The sequence below is a fragment of the Salmo trutta genome, chromosome 24, assembly GCF_901001165.1.
Source record: "Salmo trutta chromosome 24, fSalTru1.1, whole genome shotgun sequence".
NCBI lineage: Eukaryota > Metazoa > Chordata > Actinopteri > Salmoniformes > Salmonidae > Salmo > Salmo trutta.
The window spans coordinates 40,052,516-40,072,049 of NC_042980.1; the positions used below are offsets into that span (position 1 = coordinate 40,052,516).

Sequence of the window (19,534 nt, forward strand, 5' to 3'; positions counted from 1 at the left end):
ATGTATTGAATGTTGTTATGTATGTATGTATGTATGTATGTATGTATGTATGTATGTATGTATGTATGTATGTATGTATGTATGTATGTACTGTATGTATGTATGTATGTATGTATGTATGTATGTATGTATGTATGTATGTACTATATGTATGTTGTTATGTACTATATGTATGTATGTATGTATGTATGTATGTATGTATGTATGTATGTACTGTATGTATGTATGTATGTATGTATGTATGTATGTATGTATGTATGTAAGTATGTATGTATGTATGTATGTATGTATGTATGTATGTATGTATGTATGTATGTATGTATGTATGAATGAATGAATGAATGAATGTATGTATGTATGTATGTATGTATGTATGTATGTTGTTATGTACTGTATGTATTTATGTATGTATGTATGTATGTATGTATGTATGTATGTATGTATGTATGTATGTATGTACTATATGTATGTTGTTATGTATGTATGTATGTATGTATGTATGTACTGTATGTATGTATGTATGTATGTATGTATGTATGTATGTATGTATGTATGTATGTATGTATGTATGTATGTATGTATGTATGTATGTACTCTATGTATGTATGTATGTATGTATGTATGTATGTATGTATGTATGTATGTGTGTGTGTATGTATGTATGTATGTATGTATGTATGTATGTATGTATGTATGTATGTATGTATGTATGTATGCATGTATTGAATGTTGTTATGCATGTTGGTATGTATGTATGTATGTATGTATGTATGTATGTATGTATTATATGTATGTATGTATGTATGTATGTATGTATGTATGTATGTATGTACTATATGTATGTTGTTATGTACTATATGTATGTATGTACGTATGTATGTATGTATGTATGTATGTACTGTATGTATGTATGTATGTATGTACTATATGTATGTATGTATGTAGTTATGTACTATATGTATGTATGTACTATATGTATGTATGTATGTATGTATGTATGTATGTATGTATGTATGTACTGTATGTATGTATGTATGTACTATATGTATGTATGTATGTAGTTATGTACTATATGTATGTATGTACTATGTATGTATGTATGTATGTATGTATGTATGTATGCATGTATTGAATGTTGTTATGTATGTATGTATGTATGTATGTATGTATGTATGTATGAATGAATGAATGTATGTATGTATGTATGTATGTTGTTATGTACTGTATGTATTTATGTATGTATGTATGTATGTATGTATGTATGTATGTATGTATGTATGTATGTATGTATGTATGTATGTATGTATGTATGTATGTATGTATGTAATATATGTATGTTGTTATGTACTATATGTATGTATGTATGTATGTATGTATGTATGTATGTATGTATGTATGTATGTATGTATGTATGTATGTATGTATGTATGTATGTAAGTATGTATGTATGTATGTATGTATGTATGTATGTATGTACTCTATGTATGTATGTATGTATGTATGTATGTATGTATGTATGTATGTATGTATGTATGTATGTATGTACTGTATGTATGTATGTATGTACTATATGTATGTATGTATGTAGTTATGTACTATATGTATGTATGTACTATATGTATGTATGTACTATATGTATGTATGTATGTAGTTATGTACTATATGTATGTATGTACTATATATATGTATGTATGTATGTATGTATGTATGTATGTATGTATGTATGTATGTATGTATGTATGTATGTATGTATGTATGTATGTATGTACTGTATGTATGTATGTATGTACTATATGTATGTATGTATGTAGTTATGTACTATATGTATGTATGTACTATATGTATGTATGTACTATATGTATGTATATATGTATGTATGTATGTATGTATGTATGTATGTATGTATGTATGTATGTATGCATGTATTGAATGTTGTTATGTATGTCTGTATGTATGTATGTATGTATGTATGTATGTATGTATGTATGTATGTATGTATGTATGTATGTATGTAGTTATGTACTATATGTATGTATGTACTATATGTATGTATGTATGTATGTATGTATGTATGTATGTATGTATGTATGCATGTATTGAATGTTGTTATGCATGTTGGTATGTATGTATGTATGTATGTATGTATGTATGTATGTATGTATGTATGTATGTATGTATGTATGTATGTATGTATGTATGTACTATATGTATGTATGTATGTATGTATGTATGTATGTATTGTATGTATGTATGTATGTATGTATGTATGTATGAATGAATGAATGTATGTATGTATGTATGTATGTTGTTATGTACTGTATGTATGTATGTATGTATGTATGTATGTATGTATGTATGTACGTATGTATGTATGTATGTATGTATGTATGTATGTATGTACTATATGTATGTTGTTATGTACTATATGTATGTATGTATGTATGTATGTATGTATGTATGTATGTATGTATGTATGTATGTATGTACTGTATGTATGTATGTATGTATGTATGTATGTATGTATGTATGTATGTATGTATGTACGTATGTATGTATGTATGTATGTATGTATGTACTATATGTATGTTGTTATGTACTATATGTATGTATGTATGTATGTATGTATGTATGTATGTATGTATGTATGAATGAATGAATGAATGTATGTATGTATGTATGTATGTTGTTATGTACTGTATGTATTTATGTATGTATGTATGTATGTATGTATGTATGTATGTATGTATGTATGTATGTATGTATGTATGTATGTATGTACTATATGTATGTTGTTATGTACTATATGTATGTATGTATGTATGTATGTATGTATGCATGCATGTATGTATGTATGTATGTATGTATGTATGTATGTATGTATGTATGTATGTATGTATGTATGCATGTATTGAATGTTGTTATGTATGTATGTATGTATGTATGTATGTATGTATGTATGTATGTATGTATGTATGAATGAATGAATGTATGTATGTATGTATGTATGTTGTTATGTACTGTATGTATTTATGTATGTATGTATGTATGTATGTATGTATGTATGTATGTATGTATGTATGTACTATATGTATGTTGTTATGTACTATGTATGTATGTATGTATGTATGTATGTATGTATGTATGTATGTATGTATGTATGTATGTATGTATGTATGTATGTATGTATGTACTGTATGTATGTATGTATGTATGTATGTATGTATGTATGTATGTATGTATGTATGTATGTATGTATGTATGTATGTACTGTATGTATGTATGTATGTATGTATGTATGTATGTACTATATGTATGTATGTATGTAGTTATGTACTATATGTATGTATGTACTATATGTATGTATGTATGTATGTATGTATGTACTGTATGTATGTATGTATGTACTATATGTATGTATGTATGTAGTTATGTACTATATGTATGTATGTATGTATGTATGTATGTATGTATGTATGCATGTATTGAATGTTGTTATGTATGTATGTATGTATGTATGTATGTATGTATGTATGTATGTATGTATGTATGAATGAATGAATGTATGTATGTATGTATGTATGTTGTTATGTACTGTATGTATTTATGTATGTATGTATGTATGTATGTATGTATGTATGTATGTATGTATGTATGTATGTATGTACTATATGTATGTTGTTATGTACTATATGTATGTATGTATGTATGTATGTATGTATGTATGTACTGTATGTATGTATGTATGTATGTATGTATGTATGTATGTATGTATGTATGTATGTATGTATGTACTCTATGTATGTATGTATGTATGTATGTATGTATGTATGTATGTATGTATGTATGTATGTATGTATGTACTGTATGTATGTATGTATGTATGTACTATATGTATGTATGTATGTAGTTATGTACTATATGTATGTATGTACTATATATATGTATGTATGTATGTATGTATGTATGTATGTATGTATGTATGTATGTATGTACTGTATGTATGTATGTATGTATGTACTATATGTATGTATGTATGTAGTTATGTACTATATGTATGTATGTACTATATGTATGTATGTACTATATGTATGTATGTATGTATGTATGTATGTATGTATGTATGCATGTATTGAATGTTGTTATGTATGTCTGTATGTATGTATGTATGTACGTATGTATGTATGTATGTATGTATGTATGTATGTATGTATGTATGTATGTATGTATGTATGTATGTATGTATGTATATATGTGTGCATGTATGTATGTATGTATGTATGTATGTAGTTATGTACTATATGTATGTATGTACTATATGTATGTATGTATGTATGTATGTATGTATGTATGTATGTATGTATGTATGTATGTATGTATGTATGTATGTATGTATGTATGTATGTATGCATGTATTGAATGTTGTTATGCATGTTGGTATGTATGTATGTATGTATGTATGTATGTATGTATGTATGTATGTATGTATGTATGTATGTATGTACTATATGTATGTATGTATGTATGTATGTATGTATGTATGTATGTATGTATGTATGTATGTATGTATGTATGTATGTATGTATGTATGTATGTATGTATGTATGTATGTATGTATGTATGTATGTATGTATGCATGTATGAACTGCCACGTGTGCTCCCTCTCTGGCGTCTAGGTCACCAGGCTGCTTGTTATGGCCACACCTGTCACCATCCTTACGCTCACCTGGACTAATTCACTTCCCTGATTACCTTCCCTATATATGTCACTCCTTTTGGTTCCTTCCCCAGGCGTCATTGTTTCCTTTTCTGTGTCATGTCTGTACGCTGTTCGTGGTTTCTTGTTTTGTATTATGTTACGTTTATTTATTAAAGCACTCAGTCCCTGAATTTGCTTCCCAACTCTCAGCGCACATCGTTCCATGTACTGTATGTATGGCTGTTTGTTGTTATGTACTGTATGTATTTTTGTATTCATTTGTATATGTTTTATTGTCACATACACCGGATAGGTGCATAATTCCTCACAATCAAATGCCGACCGCATTATCTACCAAGAGAATTCTCTTTGATCATAATCACAGTCGTGTATATTCCCCCCCAAGCAGACACATCGACGGCCCTCAAAGAACTTAATTTGACTCTATGTAAACTGGAAACCACATATCCTGAGGCTGCATTTATTGTAGTTGGGGATTTTAACAAGGCTAATCTGAAAACAAGGCTCCCTAAATTTTATCAGCATATCGATTGCGCAACCCGGGCTGGCAAAACCCTGGATCATTGTTATTCTAACATCCGCGACGCATATAAGGCCCTCCCCCGCCCTCCTTTCGGAAAAGCTGACCACGACTCCATTTTGTTGCTCCCAGCCTATAGACAGAAACTAAAACAGGAAGCACCCGTGCTCAGGTCTATTCAACGCTGGTCCGACCAATCGGATTTCACGCTTCAAGATTGCTTCGATCACGTGGACTGGGATATGTTCCGCATAGCGTCGAACAACAACATTGATGAATACGCTGATTAGGTGAGCCAGTTTATTAGCAAGTGCATCGGTGTACCCACAGCGTCTATTAAAACATTCCCCAACCAGAAACCGTGGATTGATGGCAGCATTTGCGCAAAACTAAAAGCGTGAACCACTGCTTTTAATCAGGGCAAGGTGACCGAAAACATGACCGAATACAAACAGTCTAGCTATTCCCTCCGCAAGGCAATCAAACAAGCTAAACGTCAGTATAGAGACAAAGTAGAGTCGCAATTCAACGGCTCAGACACGAGAGGTATGTGTCAGGGTCTACAGTCAATCACGGACTACAAAAGAAAAACCAGCCCCGTCGCAGACCACGATGTCTTGCTCCCAGACAAACTAAACAGCTTCTTTGCTCGCTTTGAGGACAATACAGTGCCACTGACACGGCCCGCTACCAAAACCTGCGGGCTCTCCTTCACTGCAGCAAACGTGAGTAAAACATTTAAACGTGTTAACCCTCACTGCAGGCCCAGACGGCATCCCCGGCCGCGTCCTCAGAGCATGCGCAGACCAGCTGGCTGGTGTGTTTACGGACATATTTAATCAATCCTTATCCCAGTCTGCTGTTCCCACATGCTTCAAGAGGGCCACCATTGTTCCTGTTCCCAAGAAAGCCAAGGTAACTGAGCTAAATGACTACCGCCCCGTAGCACTCACTTCCGTCATCATGAAGTGCTTTGAGAGACTAGTCAAGGACCATATCACCTCCACCCTACCTGACACCCTAGACCCACTCCAATTTGCTTACCACCCCAATAGGTCCACAGACGACGCAATCGCAATCACACTGCACACTGCCCTAACCCATCTGGACAAGAGGAATACCTATGTAAGAATGCTGTTCATCGACTACAGCTCAGCATTTAACACCACAGCACCCTCTAAACTCATCCTTAAGCTCGAGACCCTGGATCTCGACTCCGCCCTGTGCAACTGGGTCCTGGACTTCCCGACGGGCCGCCCCCAGGTGGTGAGGGTAGGATCCTCAACACTGGGGCCCCACAAGGGTGCGTTCTCAGCCCTCTTCTGTACTTCCTGTTCACCCATGACTGTGTGGCCATGCACGCCTCCAACTCAATCATCAAGTTTACAGACGACACAACAGTGGTAGGCTTGATTAACAACAACGACAAGACGGCCTACAGGGAGGAGGTGAGGGCCCTCGGAGTGTGGTGTCAGGAAAATAACCTCACATTCAATGTCAAAAAAACAAAGGAGATGATCGTGGACTTCAGGAAACAGCAGAGGTAGCAGCCCCCTATCCACATCGACGGGACAGTAGTGGAGAGGGTGGAAAGTTTTAAGTTCCTCGGCGTACACATCATGGACAAAATGAAATGGTCCACCCACACAGACAGCGTGGTGAAGAAGGCGCAGCAGCACCTCTTCAACCTCAGGAGGCTGAAGAAATTCGGCTTGTCACCAAAAACACACACAAACTTTTACAGATGCACAATCAAGAGCATCCTGTCGGGCTGTATCACTGCCTGGTACGGCAACTGCTCCACCCACAACCGTAAGGCTCTCCAGAGGGTAGTGAGGTCTGCACAACGCATCACCGGGGGCGAACTACCTGCCCTCCAGGACACCTACTCCCCCTGATGTCACAGGAAGGCCAAAAAGATCATCAAGGACAACAACTACCCACTGCCTGTTCACCCCGCTACCATCCAGAAGGCGAGGTCAGTAAAGGTGCATCAAAGCGGGGACCGAGAGACTGAAAAACAGTTTCTATCTCAAGGCCATCAGACTGTTTAACAGCCATCACTAACATTGAGTTGCTGCTGCCAACTTACTGACTCAACTCTAGCCACTTTAATAATGAAAAAAATGATGTAATAAATGTATCACTAGCCACTTTAAAGAATGCCACTTTATATAATGTTTACATACCCTACATTACTCATCTCATATGTATATACTGTACTCTATACCATCTACTGCATCTTGCCTATGCCATTCGGCCATCACTCGTTCATATATTTTTATGTACATATTCTTATTCGTTCCATTACACTTGTGTGTACAAGGTAGTTGTTGTGAAATTATTAGGTTAGATTACTTGTTAGATATTACTGCATGGTCGGAACTAGAAGGACAAGCATTTCACTACACTCGCATTAACATCTGCTAACCATGTGTATGTGACAAATACAATTTGATTTGATTTGATTTTGAAATGTATTGTTTTACAGGGTCAGCCATAGTGGTACGGCACCTCTGGAGCAAATTAGGGTTACGTGCTTTGCTCAAGGACACATCGGGTATTCAAACCAGCGACCTTTCAGTTACTGGCTCAACACTCTCACATTCAAGTTAAAACACATAGGGAACTGTTTCAGATGAACAACAGAGTCGTGGTTAGTAAGAGGAAGTTGGATTATTGGGTCACCTAGTCAAACCATTGTCTGAAGAAAGCTTATATATGTCAATGATATGAGTAATGCATTACAGGGATGAAGATACATTTCTAGTTCTTCAGAGTCAGAGTCAGAGTTCAGAGTCAGTGTGAATGGATAGCACTGTGGAGCATATTATCTTGGCTGCTGTTAAAACACTCATTTAAAGGTGATGTTAACTTAACAATTCATTCATACAGCTGGTACATGTGGCAAAGACATTGAAGAGATAGTTCACCCCAAAGTGTGTCCGATTAGATGGTGCCAATATTTCCCCTTTATTTGGTTGTATTATTAATGAACCCATGAAGGCCCAAATTCTCTCTGTCCTTTGTCTGAAATGTTTGTACAAACAGCAGAAAAAATATGAAAAGTACAAGTTTGCAAGTACAGATTACGTTGATAAAAGTTGTAGCATTCCTGTTTTTGAGAAAGCAGAGCGAGAAGAGAGAAGCTATGTTACACACTACATAACATCTGGCCATTCATCTTCCATCAGGGTGATCAAACTAAGATCCTACATCTGTAAACACGATATAGCCTCTTTTACAATATCCACACTAGCATACCATTTAGAAGACATGGTGCCAGTACATTCTTCTTCATTCCATGTGGTATGCTAGTGTGGATCTTGGACAGAGCCAGACAGCCAGACATTCCCAGCATGCATTGCGTTGCTTACCTCCAGCCACCAGTCCTGACTCGCCCAGTTGGATGGCCACGCCAAACCCTCCCAGCTTCACTGGAGCGCTGTTTTCTTTAGACGCCAGGAGGACACAGTGGGGCTGGATGATGGAGAGAGAGAGAGAGAGAACATGTATAATTTATTTTATAGAATACAGTAGCTAGTATAATATACAGTGCTTTCGGAAAGTATTCAGACCCCTTCCCCTTTTCCACATTTTGTTACTTTACAGCCTTATTCTAAAATTGATTAAATAAAATAAAAATCCTCATCAATCTACGCACAATGCCGCATAATGATGAAGCAAAAACAGGTTTTTAGAAATGTTTGCAAATGTATTACATAAGTATTCAGATCCTTTGCTATTAGACTCAAAATTGCATTCAGGTGCATCCTGTTTCCATTGATCATCCTTGACGTGTTTCTACAACTTGATTGGAGTCCACCTGTGGTGAATTCAATTGATTAGACATGACTTTGAAAGGCACACACCTGTCTATAAGGTCCCACAGTTGACAATGCATGTCAGAGCAAAAACCAAGCTATGAGGTCGAAGGAATTGTCCGTAGAGCTCAGAGACAGGATTGTGTCGAGGCACCGATCTGCGGAAGGGTGCCAAAAACATTCTGCAGCATTGAAGGTCCCCAAGAACACAGTGGCCTCCATCATTCTTAAATGGAAGAAGTTTGGAACCATCAAGACTCCTAGAGCTGGCCGCCCGGCCAAACTGAGCAATCAGGGGAGACCAATAACCAGATGTTCACTCTGACAGAGTTCCTCTGTGGAGATGGGAGAACCTTCCAGAAGGACCATCTCTGCAGCACTCCACCAATCAAGCCTTTATGGTAGAGTGGCCAGACGGAAGCCACTCCTCAGTAAAAGGCACATGAAAGCCTGCTTGGAGTTTGCCAAAAGGCACGTAAAGGACTCTAAGACCATGAGAAACAAGATTCTTTAGTCTGATGAAACCAAGATTGAACTCTTTGGCCTGAACACCAAGCATCACGTCTGGAGGAAACCTGGCACCATCCCTACGGTGAAGAATGGTGGTGGCAGCATCATGCTGTGGGGATGTTTTTCAGCGGCAGGGACTGGGAGACTAGTTCAGATCAAGGGAAAGATGAACGGAGCAAAGTACAAAGAGATCCTTGATGAAAACCTGCTCCAGAGCACTCAGGACCTCAGACATGGGGCGAAATGTTCACCTTCCAACAGGACAACAACTCTAAGCACACATCCAAGACAACGCAGGAGTGGCTTCAGGACAAGATTCTGAATGTCCTTGAGTGGCCCAGCCAGAGCCCGGACTTGAACACGATTGAACATCTCTGGAGAGACCTGAAAATAGCTATGCAGTGACGCTCCCCTGACAGAGCTTGAGAGGATCTGCAGAGAATAATGGGAGAAATTCCCCAAATACAGGTGTGCCAAGCTTGTAGCGTCATACCCAAAATGACTCAAGGCTGTAATCGCTGCCAAAGGTGCTTTAACAAAGCACTGACTAAAGGGTCTGCATATTTATGCATACTTATGTAAATGTGATATTTCCGTTTCAATTTTTTTACATTTGCATACATTTCTAAAAACTATTTTTGCATTGACATTATGGGGTATTGTGTGTAGATTGATGAGGGAAAAAAACTATTGAATTAATCTTAGAATAAGGCTGTAACGTTACAAAATGTGGAAAAAGTCAAGGGGTCTGAATACTTTATGAATGCACTGTATAACCTAACTTTTGTATCACAACTACAGTTGCATAAATAACTCTAAATTAAGCATATAGGAGGACCTGATTCTTTGTTAACCGCTCAACACGTGCACATTCCCTCAGAAAACATTTTGGGAAAATATCCTTTCTATTTTACTCAGCTATGCTCAGTTGTATTCGTCATACTGTAAAATAAAATAATGCCACAGAATTCTAAGCAAATATTGTCTGCTAAATGAACTAGTGTAGCCCACAGCCATATGGCATAGCCTGATCAGGGCCTAACATAAGGACAACTCAGATTATGTTATTCTGTTCTTGAGAAATAAGCTACATCAAATCAAACTTTATTTGTCACATGCGTCGAACACAACAAGTGTAGTCCTTACAGTGAAATGCTTACTTACAAGCCCTTAACCAACAATGCAGTTCAAGAAAGAGTTAAGAAAATATTTACCAAATAAACAAAAGTAAAAAGTTGTTAGTCGAGGTTAGTCGAGGTAATTTGTACATGTAGGTAGGGGTAAAGTGACTATGCATAGATAATAAACAGCGAGTAGCAGCAGTGTAAAAACAAATGGGGAGGTGTCAATAGACTGGGTGGCCATTTGATTAATTGTTCAGCAGTCTTATGGCTTGGCGGTAGAAGCTGTTAAGGAGCCTTTTGGTCCTAGACTTGGCACTCCGGTACTGCTTGCCGTGCGGTAGCAGAGAGAACAGTCTATGACTTGGGTAACTGGAGTCTATGACAATTTTTTGGGCTTTCCTCTGACATTTTCTTCATATCATGTTTCTTTAGACCTGTCTAAAATAACGATCGTGTAGGCGATATTAAATGGATTTATTAGACTTTTTAAAATGTAGATGTTCTAAAGGTCCACATCAGTTGCTGGTATGCTACACGTGGAAGCTAGGAGATGCAAAATGTGTTTATGTTAATTAACGGTCAATTAGCGTAAGTCCGTAAGTTATTTGCGTGACAATCACCGCCTGACAAAATGTAGCCATTAGCCCTAGACCGCTTCAGTCATTAAAACATCATTAAAGAAACCTATACATCGAAGACAGTGCTGCTTTCACTACCAGCTGTTTGAAGACTCGCTCCAATAAAGCACCCACACATACGTTTCAATCTGTTAACAAGAGTTGCACATGACAGTCTTGTAATATTCTCATACAAGAACAAGGACAACACAACACAAACTCATGTTTCATTTTCAACAAAGACACAAAGTTACTTTTGTCTCTATTTAGTATTCCATTTTTTTGTTTTTCTCAAAATGGTGGGTTGGACCAAGGGTTAGGTTACGACTAGTTCTCCTGGGTGGTAGATTAAAACTGGGCTGATGCTTGAACCATAGTGGCTACTAAAACATTGTTTTGATAACCTAGAAGGTCTCAATGAAATTAGAAAGGCTGTAGGCGGGACACAGCACAAAAAAGATCTGCTATCGCGGTTATATATAACTAATATGCATACTTCAGGTATGCTGTATAATTAGTGTATATTGGTGGTATATGCTGTTGGTGGTTGCTCTAGCATGTGTAATCAGCAGTGGGCTAGGCCCTATCTCCCCCCTCATCAGATTCTGCACTTTAACGTTTCACAGCTTTCGAGACTAGAGCACGGCTGAAGGCTGCTAATAGCTAGAGGCAAAGCAGAGGAGAGGAAAGAGACAGTGGGAGAACAGCAGATACTGTGGGTTCTAAAGAAGAGAACCTAAAGAACTGGAACCTTCGCCTACAGCCATCTATTTGGAACAGCTCCAATTTTCTAAGAAAGAGGGAGAAAAAGCTAAAGCAAAACAGACTGGATTAAGAAAATAAAAGACAGACTGAATTAAAAAAAGAAAGCGGAACTATTCATCTCTGAGAGAGAGAGAAAGCGATCTTTTGCCACAAAAGCACATCCACAAAGAGAGAAGAGAAACAACATTTCAAATGGACACAATTCACACGTTGAGTACTGTGTGTATTGAATGAAAAGTTGTAGCCAGATTTAAAGGGTAAGGCAAAATCACCTTCTTTATGTGCTGTGAGAGATTGTGTTGTGAATTATTGTGTTGCCATTCTTATTTCAAACCAAACCCATTGTTTCTTTGATTACGTCAATTCCAAATGACATTCTCACAGTGCAAAGAGCAAGTTCTTTCCTTTTACTGGATAGAGCCCAAAGTAATGGAACTACACTGCTACAAAATACCAACCCCAATATTTTCCAACCATTTCAAGGTTTAACTGGCGGGTCTCTGAAGTATTTTGGAAGGAGATAAAGTTTTGTTGAATTTAAGACATACTCCGTATTTTTTAAACCTCCCGCTTTGGGCTGGATGTGTCAATGTGTAGTTGATACATGCATAATCTATGAGCAGAATTACTGTTTTACCTCAATTAGCCACTTGAGAATTCAAGTAAAAATCTATGTTATTCCCCTCTTGTTTCCTTATAGGCCCGGTACTGTAGTCAGTAGTGGTCAGTCAGCTGGGCAGTGTGTGCTCAGAGCGTGCTCAGAGTGATGTATATGTAACCGATGTGAAATGGCTAGTGCGCGCTAATAGCGTTTCAATCAGTGATGTCACTCGCTCTGAGACTTGAAGTAGGGTTTCCCCTTGCGTTGCAAGGGCCGTGGCTCTTGTGGCGCGATGGGTAACGATGCTTCGGTGGGGTGTCAGTTGTTGATGTGTGCAAGGGTCCCTGGTTTGAGCCCAGGTTGGGGCGAAGAGAGGGACGGAACCTACACTGTTACATTGATGCTGTTGACCCGGATCATTGGTTGCTGTGGAAAAAGGAGGAGGTCAAAGGGGGGGTGAGTGTAACCGATGTGAAATGGCTAGTTAGTTAGCGGTGGTACGCGCTAATAGCATTTCAATCATTGACGTCACTCGCTCTGAGACTTGAAGTAGGGTTTCCCCTTCGTTTCCCCTGTGTTGCAAGGGCTGCGGCTTTGTGGCGCGATGGGTAACGATGCTTCGGTGGGTGTCAGTTGTTGATGTGTGCAAGGGTCCCTGGTTCGAGCCCGGGTTGGGGTGAAGAGAGGGACGGAACCTACACTGTTACATATAATTAATGATTAGTGGATTAGGTGCTGATCTGGACCTAAATCGTCCAGTTTGGCCTCCTACCATCAAAACAGACCAGCACTAATGAGAGCAAAGAACTTTCCCAAGAGAACTATCTGGAAGAACCATGAAACACATTCACTTAATCCTGAATCGAGTTACAACGAAACACAACTGCTTCCCACTCGCCTAGCCAAAAACCCCAGTCAGGCTCACTTTTGTTTGATTTAAGGAGGTAGACAACGTTTCTGGCTGAACCTTTATTTTTCTTCACTTTGTCCCGCAGGACTGAGAACTGAAGAGTGAAACTTACATCATGATGAACATCTTCCCCACCAACGTCACTGCCTTTCCCTTTTCCAACTCCTCCCACCCACTCGTCACCAAGGAGAAAACCTTCACGACCCTCTTGCCCATGATCCCTGACCCCAGGGAACACTGTCACCTTGACGACAGCTCCCTCCGGATCCCTCTAGCTGTCCTTTACTCAGTCCTCTTCGTGTTGGGCCTGACCGGCAACATCCTGGCTCTCTGGGTCTTTCTATATGTTCACTCCAAAAATAACTCTGTCAGTGTTCCTCATCAACGTAGCATTATCCGACCTGCTACTGGTCATCTGTCTTCCATTCAGAGTGCTCTACCACAGTAAAGCAAACCGCTGGGACCTGAGCCCCATCCTCTGTAAGGTAGTGGGGAACCTCTTCTATATGAACATGTACCTCAGTATCACCTTATTAGGGTTGATCAGTGTGGATCGCTATCTGAAGATCCAGCGTGACACCAGGGGCCAGTACCGCCTCAAGGCCACCAGATGGAGCTCCACAATCTGTGGGACGATCTGGGTCCTGGCCCTTGCCTCCGTCATACCCATGATCCTCCTCTCAAAGGGCAACGAGGAGTCTGACAAGTGGGTTTAATTTTTCATGTTTAAAAAATGTAATCCTTATTTTTCAAGGTGAACTTTGTTGATATTCTTTATTTCAGTAGTTCCCAGATTTTGAACAATTACACTAATAATAATTTTATTTTCTATGAATCCCCCAGGTGTTCCCAGTATAAACAGCGTTAGCGTGCGAAGAGGAAGGCCTACTTCAACCTCTTCCTGGTTGCCACGTTCTGGCTCGTGTTCGTCTGCCTCGTGGTGTCTTATGGGAAAATCGGCCTCAAGCTGCTGAGGATGTCGAGAGAGAAACCGGACTTCCCCAACGCACCCCGCTACACCTGCACTGCCAGGAAGTCGTTTTTCGTCCTCTTCCTGTTTACCGTATGCTTCGTCCCTTATCACATGGTCCGGGTGTTTTACGTCATCTCCCAGATCAGCGACACTTCCTGCTTCTGGAGGGGCGTGGTCGACAAAGCCAATGAAGTGGTGTTGCTACTCTCCGCCCTCAACAGTTGCCTGGAACCTGTGATGTACTTCCTGTTATCGGCATCTGTTAGGAAAGAGACCCTCCGATTGATCAATAACGTGTTCCGACTGAGGGACCCGGAGTCCAGTGTGGATAGTGGGAGGAGCTTCGGGGAGCAGCCAACTGTTAGTTTCATCAGTAATACGAGGAGTAAAATAACTGTCCAGCCCTGCTTTTAAGTGACAGAATTGTTTTAGACATTAAATGGTTGGGAAACTATATTAACATAAATGTTCATGCTATTGGTGTATAGTAAATACTGCAACATTGGCCCACAGTAAAAAACAAAGCATCAATTTGTCATAAATACTTTTAATTATTTATTTTTTTACAGTAAATGCATTTACAATAAAGACTTGTTACATCAGAGAATGAGAATAGTTGACTACAACAAGTAGTACAACAAGTCATATACAGTCAAGGAACTAAGTAGACCAGACCAAGCTACTATCGCATTGGTGCCTATGGGAGAGCCAACCCTTAAGAAGAACAGAACTGTGACCATTTATTCAATGTTTTTTAGTCATCTTTATAATACACCATCTTTGGGAGCACCACCCCAAGTTGGTGGGTGGTGGGCAGATTGATGAAAGAGAAAACAATACCTTCAAATCACATATCATTCTTGTGCAATTTATATCTATAGGCTACATTAAGGGTTTTCTTTCATTATTTTAAGCCAGGGATCATCAACTAGATTCAGCCACGGGATAATTTTTTTCTTGACCGGACGGTCGGTGGGCCGGAACATAATTAACAATCATTTGTCGACTGCAAATTGAATGCGTGGGAATACTTGGCAAAAGATTTCCAAAATTAAAATAAACTGGATAGGATTTCCTGGTGTCTTTAGTCTTTTCCGCAAAAAATGAAAATTAATGGGGTGCCAAATAAAACCACCAGAGGGGTCAAATTCGGGAAAACCCTGTTTTAGGCTATCTGGCATCAGTGCGTAAGACCACATTTTAGGGCATAACTGTACACGTGTGCCAAATAGCCTTCACGCCAATCGCAAAATACTTTTGGGAGTGATCCACGGCAGCAAAAACGTCTGAGTTTACTTCAATAAGAGAAAAGCTGCGAAATGGAGAGTTGAAAATAATGAGAAGAACCATCAAGCACTATGGTGAAATTGGCTCTCATGAGGACCACCGCAGGAAAGGAAGACCCAGAGTTACCTCTACTGTAGAGAATAAGTTCATTAGAGTTACCAGCCTCAGATTGCAGCCCAAATAAATGCTTTACAGATTTCAAGTAACAGACACATCTCAACATCAACTGTTCAGAGGAGACTGCATGAATCAGGCCTTCATGGTTGAATTGCTGCAAAGAAACCACTACTAAAGGACACCAATAAGAAGAAGAGACTTGCTTGGGCCAAGAAACACAAGCAATGGACATTAGACCGGTGGAAATCTGTCCCTTGGTCTGATGAGCCCAAATTTGAGATTTTTGGTTCCAACTGCCGTGTTTTTGTGAGATGTAGAGTAGGTGAACAGATGATCTCCGCATGTGTGGTTCCCACCGTGAAGCATGGAGGAGGAGGTGTGATGGTGTTGGGGTGCGTTGCTGGTGACACAGTCTGGGATTTATTTAGAATTCAAGGCACACTTAACCAGCATGGCTATTACAGTATTCTGCAGTGATACGCCATACCATCTGGTTTGCGCTTAGTGGAACGATAATTTGTTATTCAACAGGACAATGACTCTACACACCTCCAGGCTGTGTAAGGGCTCTTTGACCGAGAAGGAGAGTGATGGAGTGCTGCATCAGATGATTTGGCCTCCACAATCACCCGACCACAACCCAATTGAGAGGGTTTGGGATGAGTTGGATCGCAGAGTGAAGGAAAAGCAGCCAAAAAGCAGCCAACAACTCCTGCAGAATTTAGCATTTGATATACACCAAATGTAGCCTAATTTTGACTTGGGAACTGGAGTGGAGAAATATAATTTCTTTCTTTCAGCATCTTGAAAGAACAGATGTGCAGTTAGATATCGTCTGTTGAGGTGCTTTATTTATCAGCATCATAAAAGCTAATAGCTTTCAACCACATAAAATATGCATCCAAGCCGAAATGAAATCATATCAGAAACATTTCGGGTCGTTTTCACAGCTTTCAATTTCCTTACAACTGGCCAAAATGATGTAATTTGAAAATTTTGTACAGAAAATCTTCCCCGTTTTTGTTGTTTGTTATTGCTTTCTGACTGTACACTGTACTGCATGATTGTAGCTAATGGGTTTACTAACGTGTTAGTTTTAGTAGCTACGCTGACGTGACGTGACAACAATGTAGGCTGTGTGTAGCGGTCATGATATGAAGGTTTGGCTTGGACAGCTGAAGTCCATAAGCGAAAGGAAAAGGTGAGAGGAGGAGAGCGCATAGATAGTTGCGAGAATAAATTATATGGTATATACAACGAGCAGGGTGATAATACTGTTTTTATATGGCTGCTATGAAAGTGAACTGTGTTTGTGTGTGATCAAGGGTGTATTCATTCCGCCGATTCTGTTGAAAAACATTTCTTAAATGGAAGCAAACAAAATACCAGAATTTGTCCAGTAGAAATTCAAATTTTGCAACAGTTGTACAAGTTTTCCCTTTATTTAACTAGGCAAGTCAGTTATGAACAAATTCTTATTTACAATAACTGCCTACGGGGGAACAGTGGGCTAACTACCTTGTTCAGAGGCAGAATAATAGATTTTTACCTTGTCAGCTCAGTGATTTGATCCAGCAACATTTTGGTTGCTAGCCCAACACTCTAACCACTAGGCTACCTGCCGCCCCAAACATGTGTCAGAAGTGGGATGATGATTATTCCCCAGATCAGCTAGATGCAGGAAAGAGTGTTGAGAGTTAAGCAAGGCGGTATTGAATGTGTCACTGTCTGTCACCTTGATTCCTCAAAATTCTCAACGTTGTAGCAACCTCATGATAGATATAGGGCAAACTTGAGTACCATGTAGTAGTCTAAACCTATCGCTGTTACATTGGAATATGAATGACAGTCATCCAATATGCTGTATAAGATATAAGGCTCAAACATTTTTTAAATATTTCTCCCTAATCTTAAACGGCACCGACCGCCACTGAGCTACATGTATCTTTAGACAAGTTGACTAACAAATAGCCTACCAAAATGTTGGAAATTATAAGCAGAAACATAGCCTAAATCAGGCAAAAGAAATCCTGCACCCCATGCCACAAAATCTTTCTGCCATCTCTGACTGTAGTCTACAGCACATTTTCTATATTATTGGGTTAGGGTCGGCTGTGGGCCTCAGTTTTTCAATTCGTCACATAAAGTCGGGCGGTTGAGAATGGGTTATTAGCAATTGCGTGTGGGTGCGGGTGAAAAAACAGCTGACCCACGCACCACTACAGGGCACCCTCGTCTGGACACACATGGGTTGAGTTAACAGTGAGAAAATAGCAGGGATTGACTTTGAAGTCGGAAAAGCACTTGCCCATCGTGCAAGTCAGGAGTATTTCTTGGGTGCACAAAAAAATAAGAAATCAGGAAGGGGGCAAATACTTTTTCACAGCACTGTATACTTTAGAGGCAGCTGCCCTATATACATAGATTTTCTACATTTTCAGAGTATCATCAGGTAGCCTGATCTCAGATGAGTCCATGTAAACAGGATTATTAGGGAAATCGTTCTTCTTGCAAAGCATGTAAACGTTTTAATCTAACTATTTTATTAATCTGACTATCCACAATAATCGCATTATTGTGTGCATGTGCACACTCACTGTACAGTATGTTCTCATCGGTCACAATTGCTCCCCCTCTCTCTCCCCCATCCTCTCCCCATCTTCCTCCTCCTCCCTTCCCCTTCCTCCTCACTTTCTCTCTCTCCTCTTCCAGACAGTGTTGGCTATACCCTGACCTCTTTTACACACACATCAAGCCCTGGCTCTACCTGCTCTGTCGCTCCTGGGTTTCCTAGGCAACGGCCTGACCATGCGTAACTGCTGGAGGTCGGGGCGGACACCAACCATCATCCTGACCCTTAACATGGTGACCACTGACCTCTTGCTGTGCACCAGCTTCCTGTTCCAGGTGATGTATTACCTGAGGGGTGAGATCTGGTCCGGAGAGGACAGGGAGTGTCAGGTCACCACGCTAACCATGATAACAGTCTTCTACGTCAACCTCTACTGTAACATAATGTTGCTTCTCTGGACCAGTGTGACCACAAAAAGGCTTCAAACGTAAAACTGACCGGTTGATTTGGAATTTTTTCAACTAATCAGTTATTAAATTAACCCTTCAATTTTGCTCTCAAATCTTTCTCTGCTTATAGGTACAGCCTCACCCTACCCTCCTTACACCCCTCACCAGGCCCAAAGGCTGCTGGGTACTCTGCCTTGTCACTCGGGTAACCGTGGCAACGGTGGTGAGTGCCAGACTTCAGATCAGAGGAGGAAAAGGGGGAGCAGGACGAGATGGCTGCTTTGACCTGGTGGAGAATCACCACAGAGAAGGGTTCCATAACCAACACTGCCTTGGAGTGGGGCTGTTTTTCCAGATTCTAACCCTTATTGAGGTCAGCTACGGGGGACTAATTCTGAATCTGAAGAGGGTCAGTGGGGCCTGGCACAATCACACACACTAGTGAAGGAGGGGTAATGGAGGGGAGGGCGTTGAGTGTTGGGGTGGAAGAGGGGTGTGGGGTGAGTTTAGGGGAGAAGGAGGGTATGGTAGAGAATAAATGGGGTGTA

The 19,534-nt window shown here is 39.5% G+C and overlaps 1 protein-coding gene and 1 pseudogene across 8 annotated transcripts in view; one reads left to right on the forward strand and one right to left on the reverse strand.

The window, feature by feature from the left end:
* Window positions 1-19,534, reverse strand: part of LOC115161305 (peripheral plasma membrane protein CASK-like) — a 224,508-nt gene that overhangs the window by 67,542 nt on the left and 137,432 nt on the right. For all 8 annotated transcript variants that reach the window (XM_029712184.1, XM_029712182.1, XM_029712186.1 and 5 more), the window contains exon 6: window positions 8,615-8,717. In XM_029712184.1, coding sequence (XP_029568044.1) covers window positions 8,615-8,717 — 103 coding nt within the window. The remainder of the gene's footprint in view (window positions 1-8,614; window positions 8,718-19,534) is intronic.
* LOC115161465 (probable G-protein coupled receptor 34) lies at window positions 13,704-15,377 on the forward strand (annotated as a pseudogene).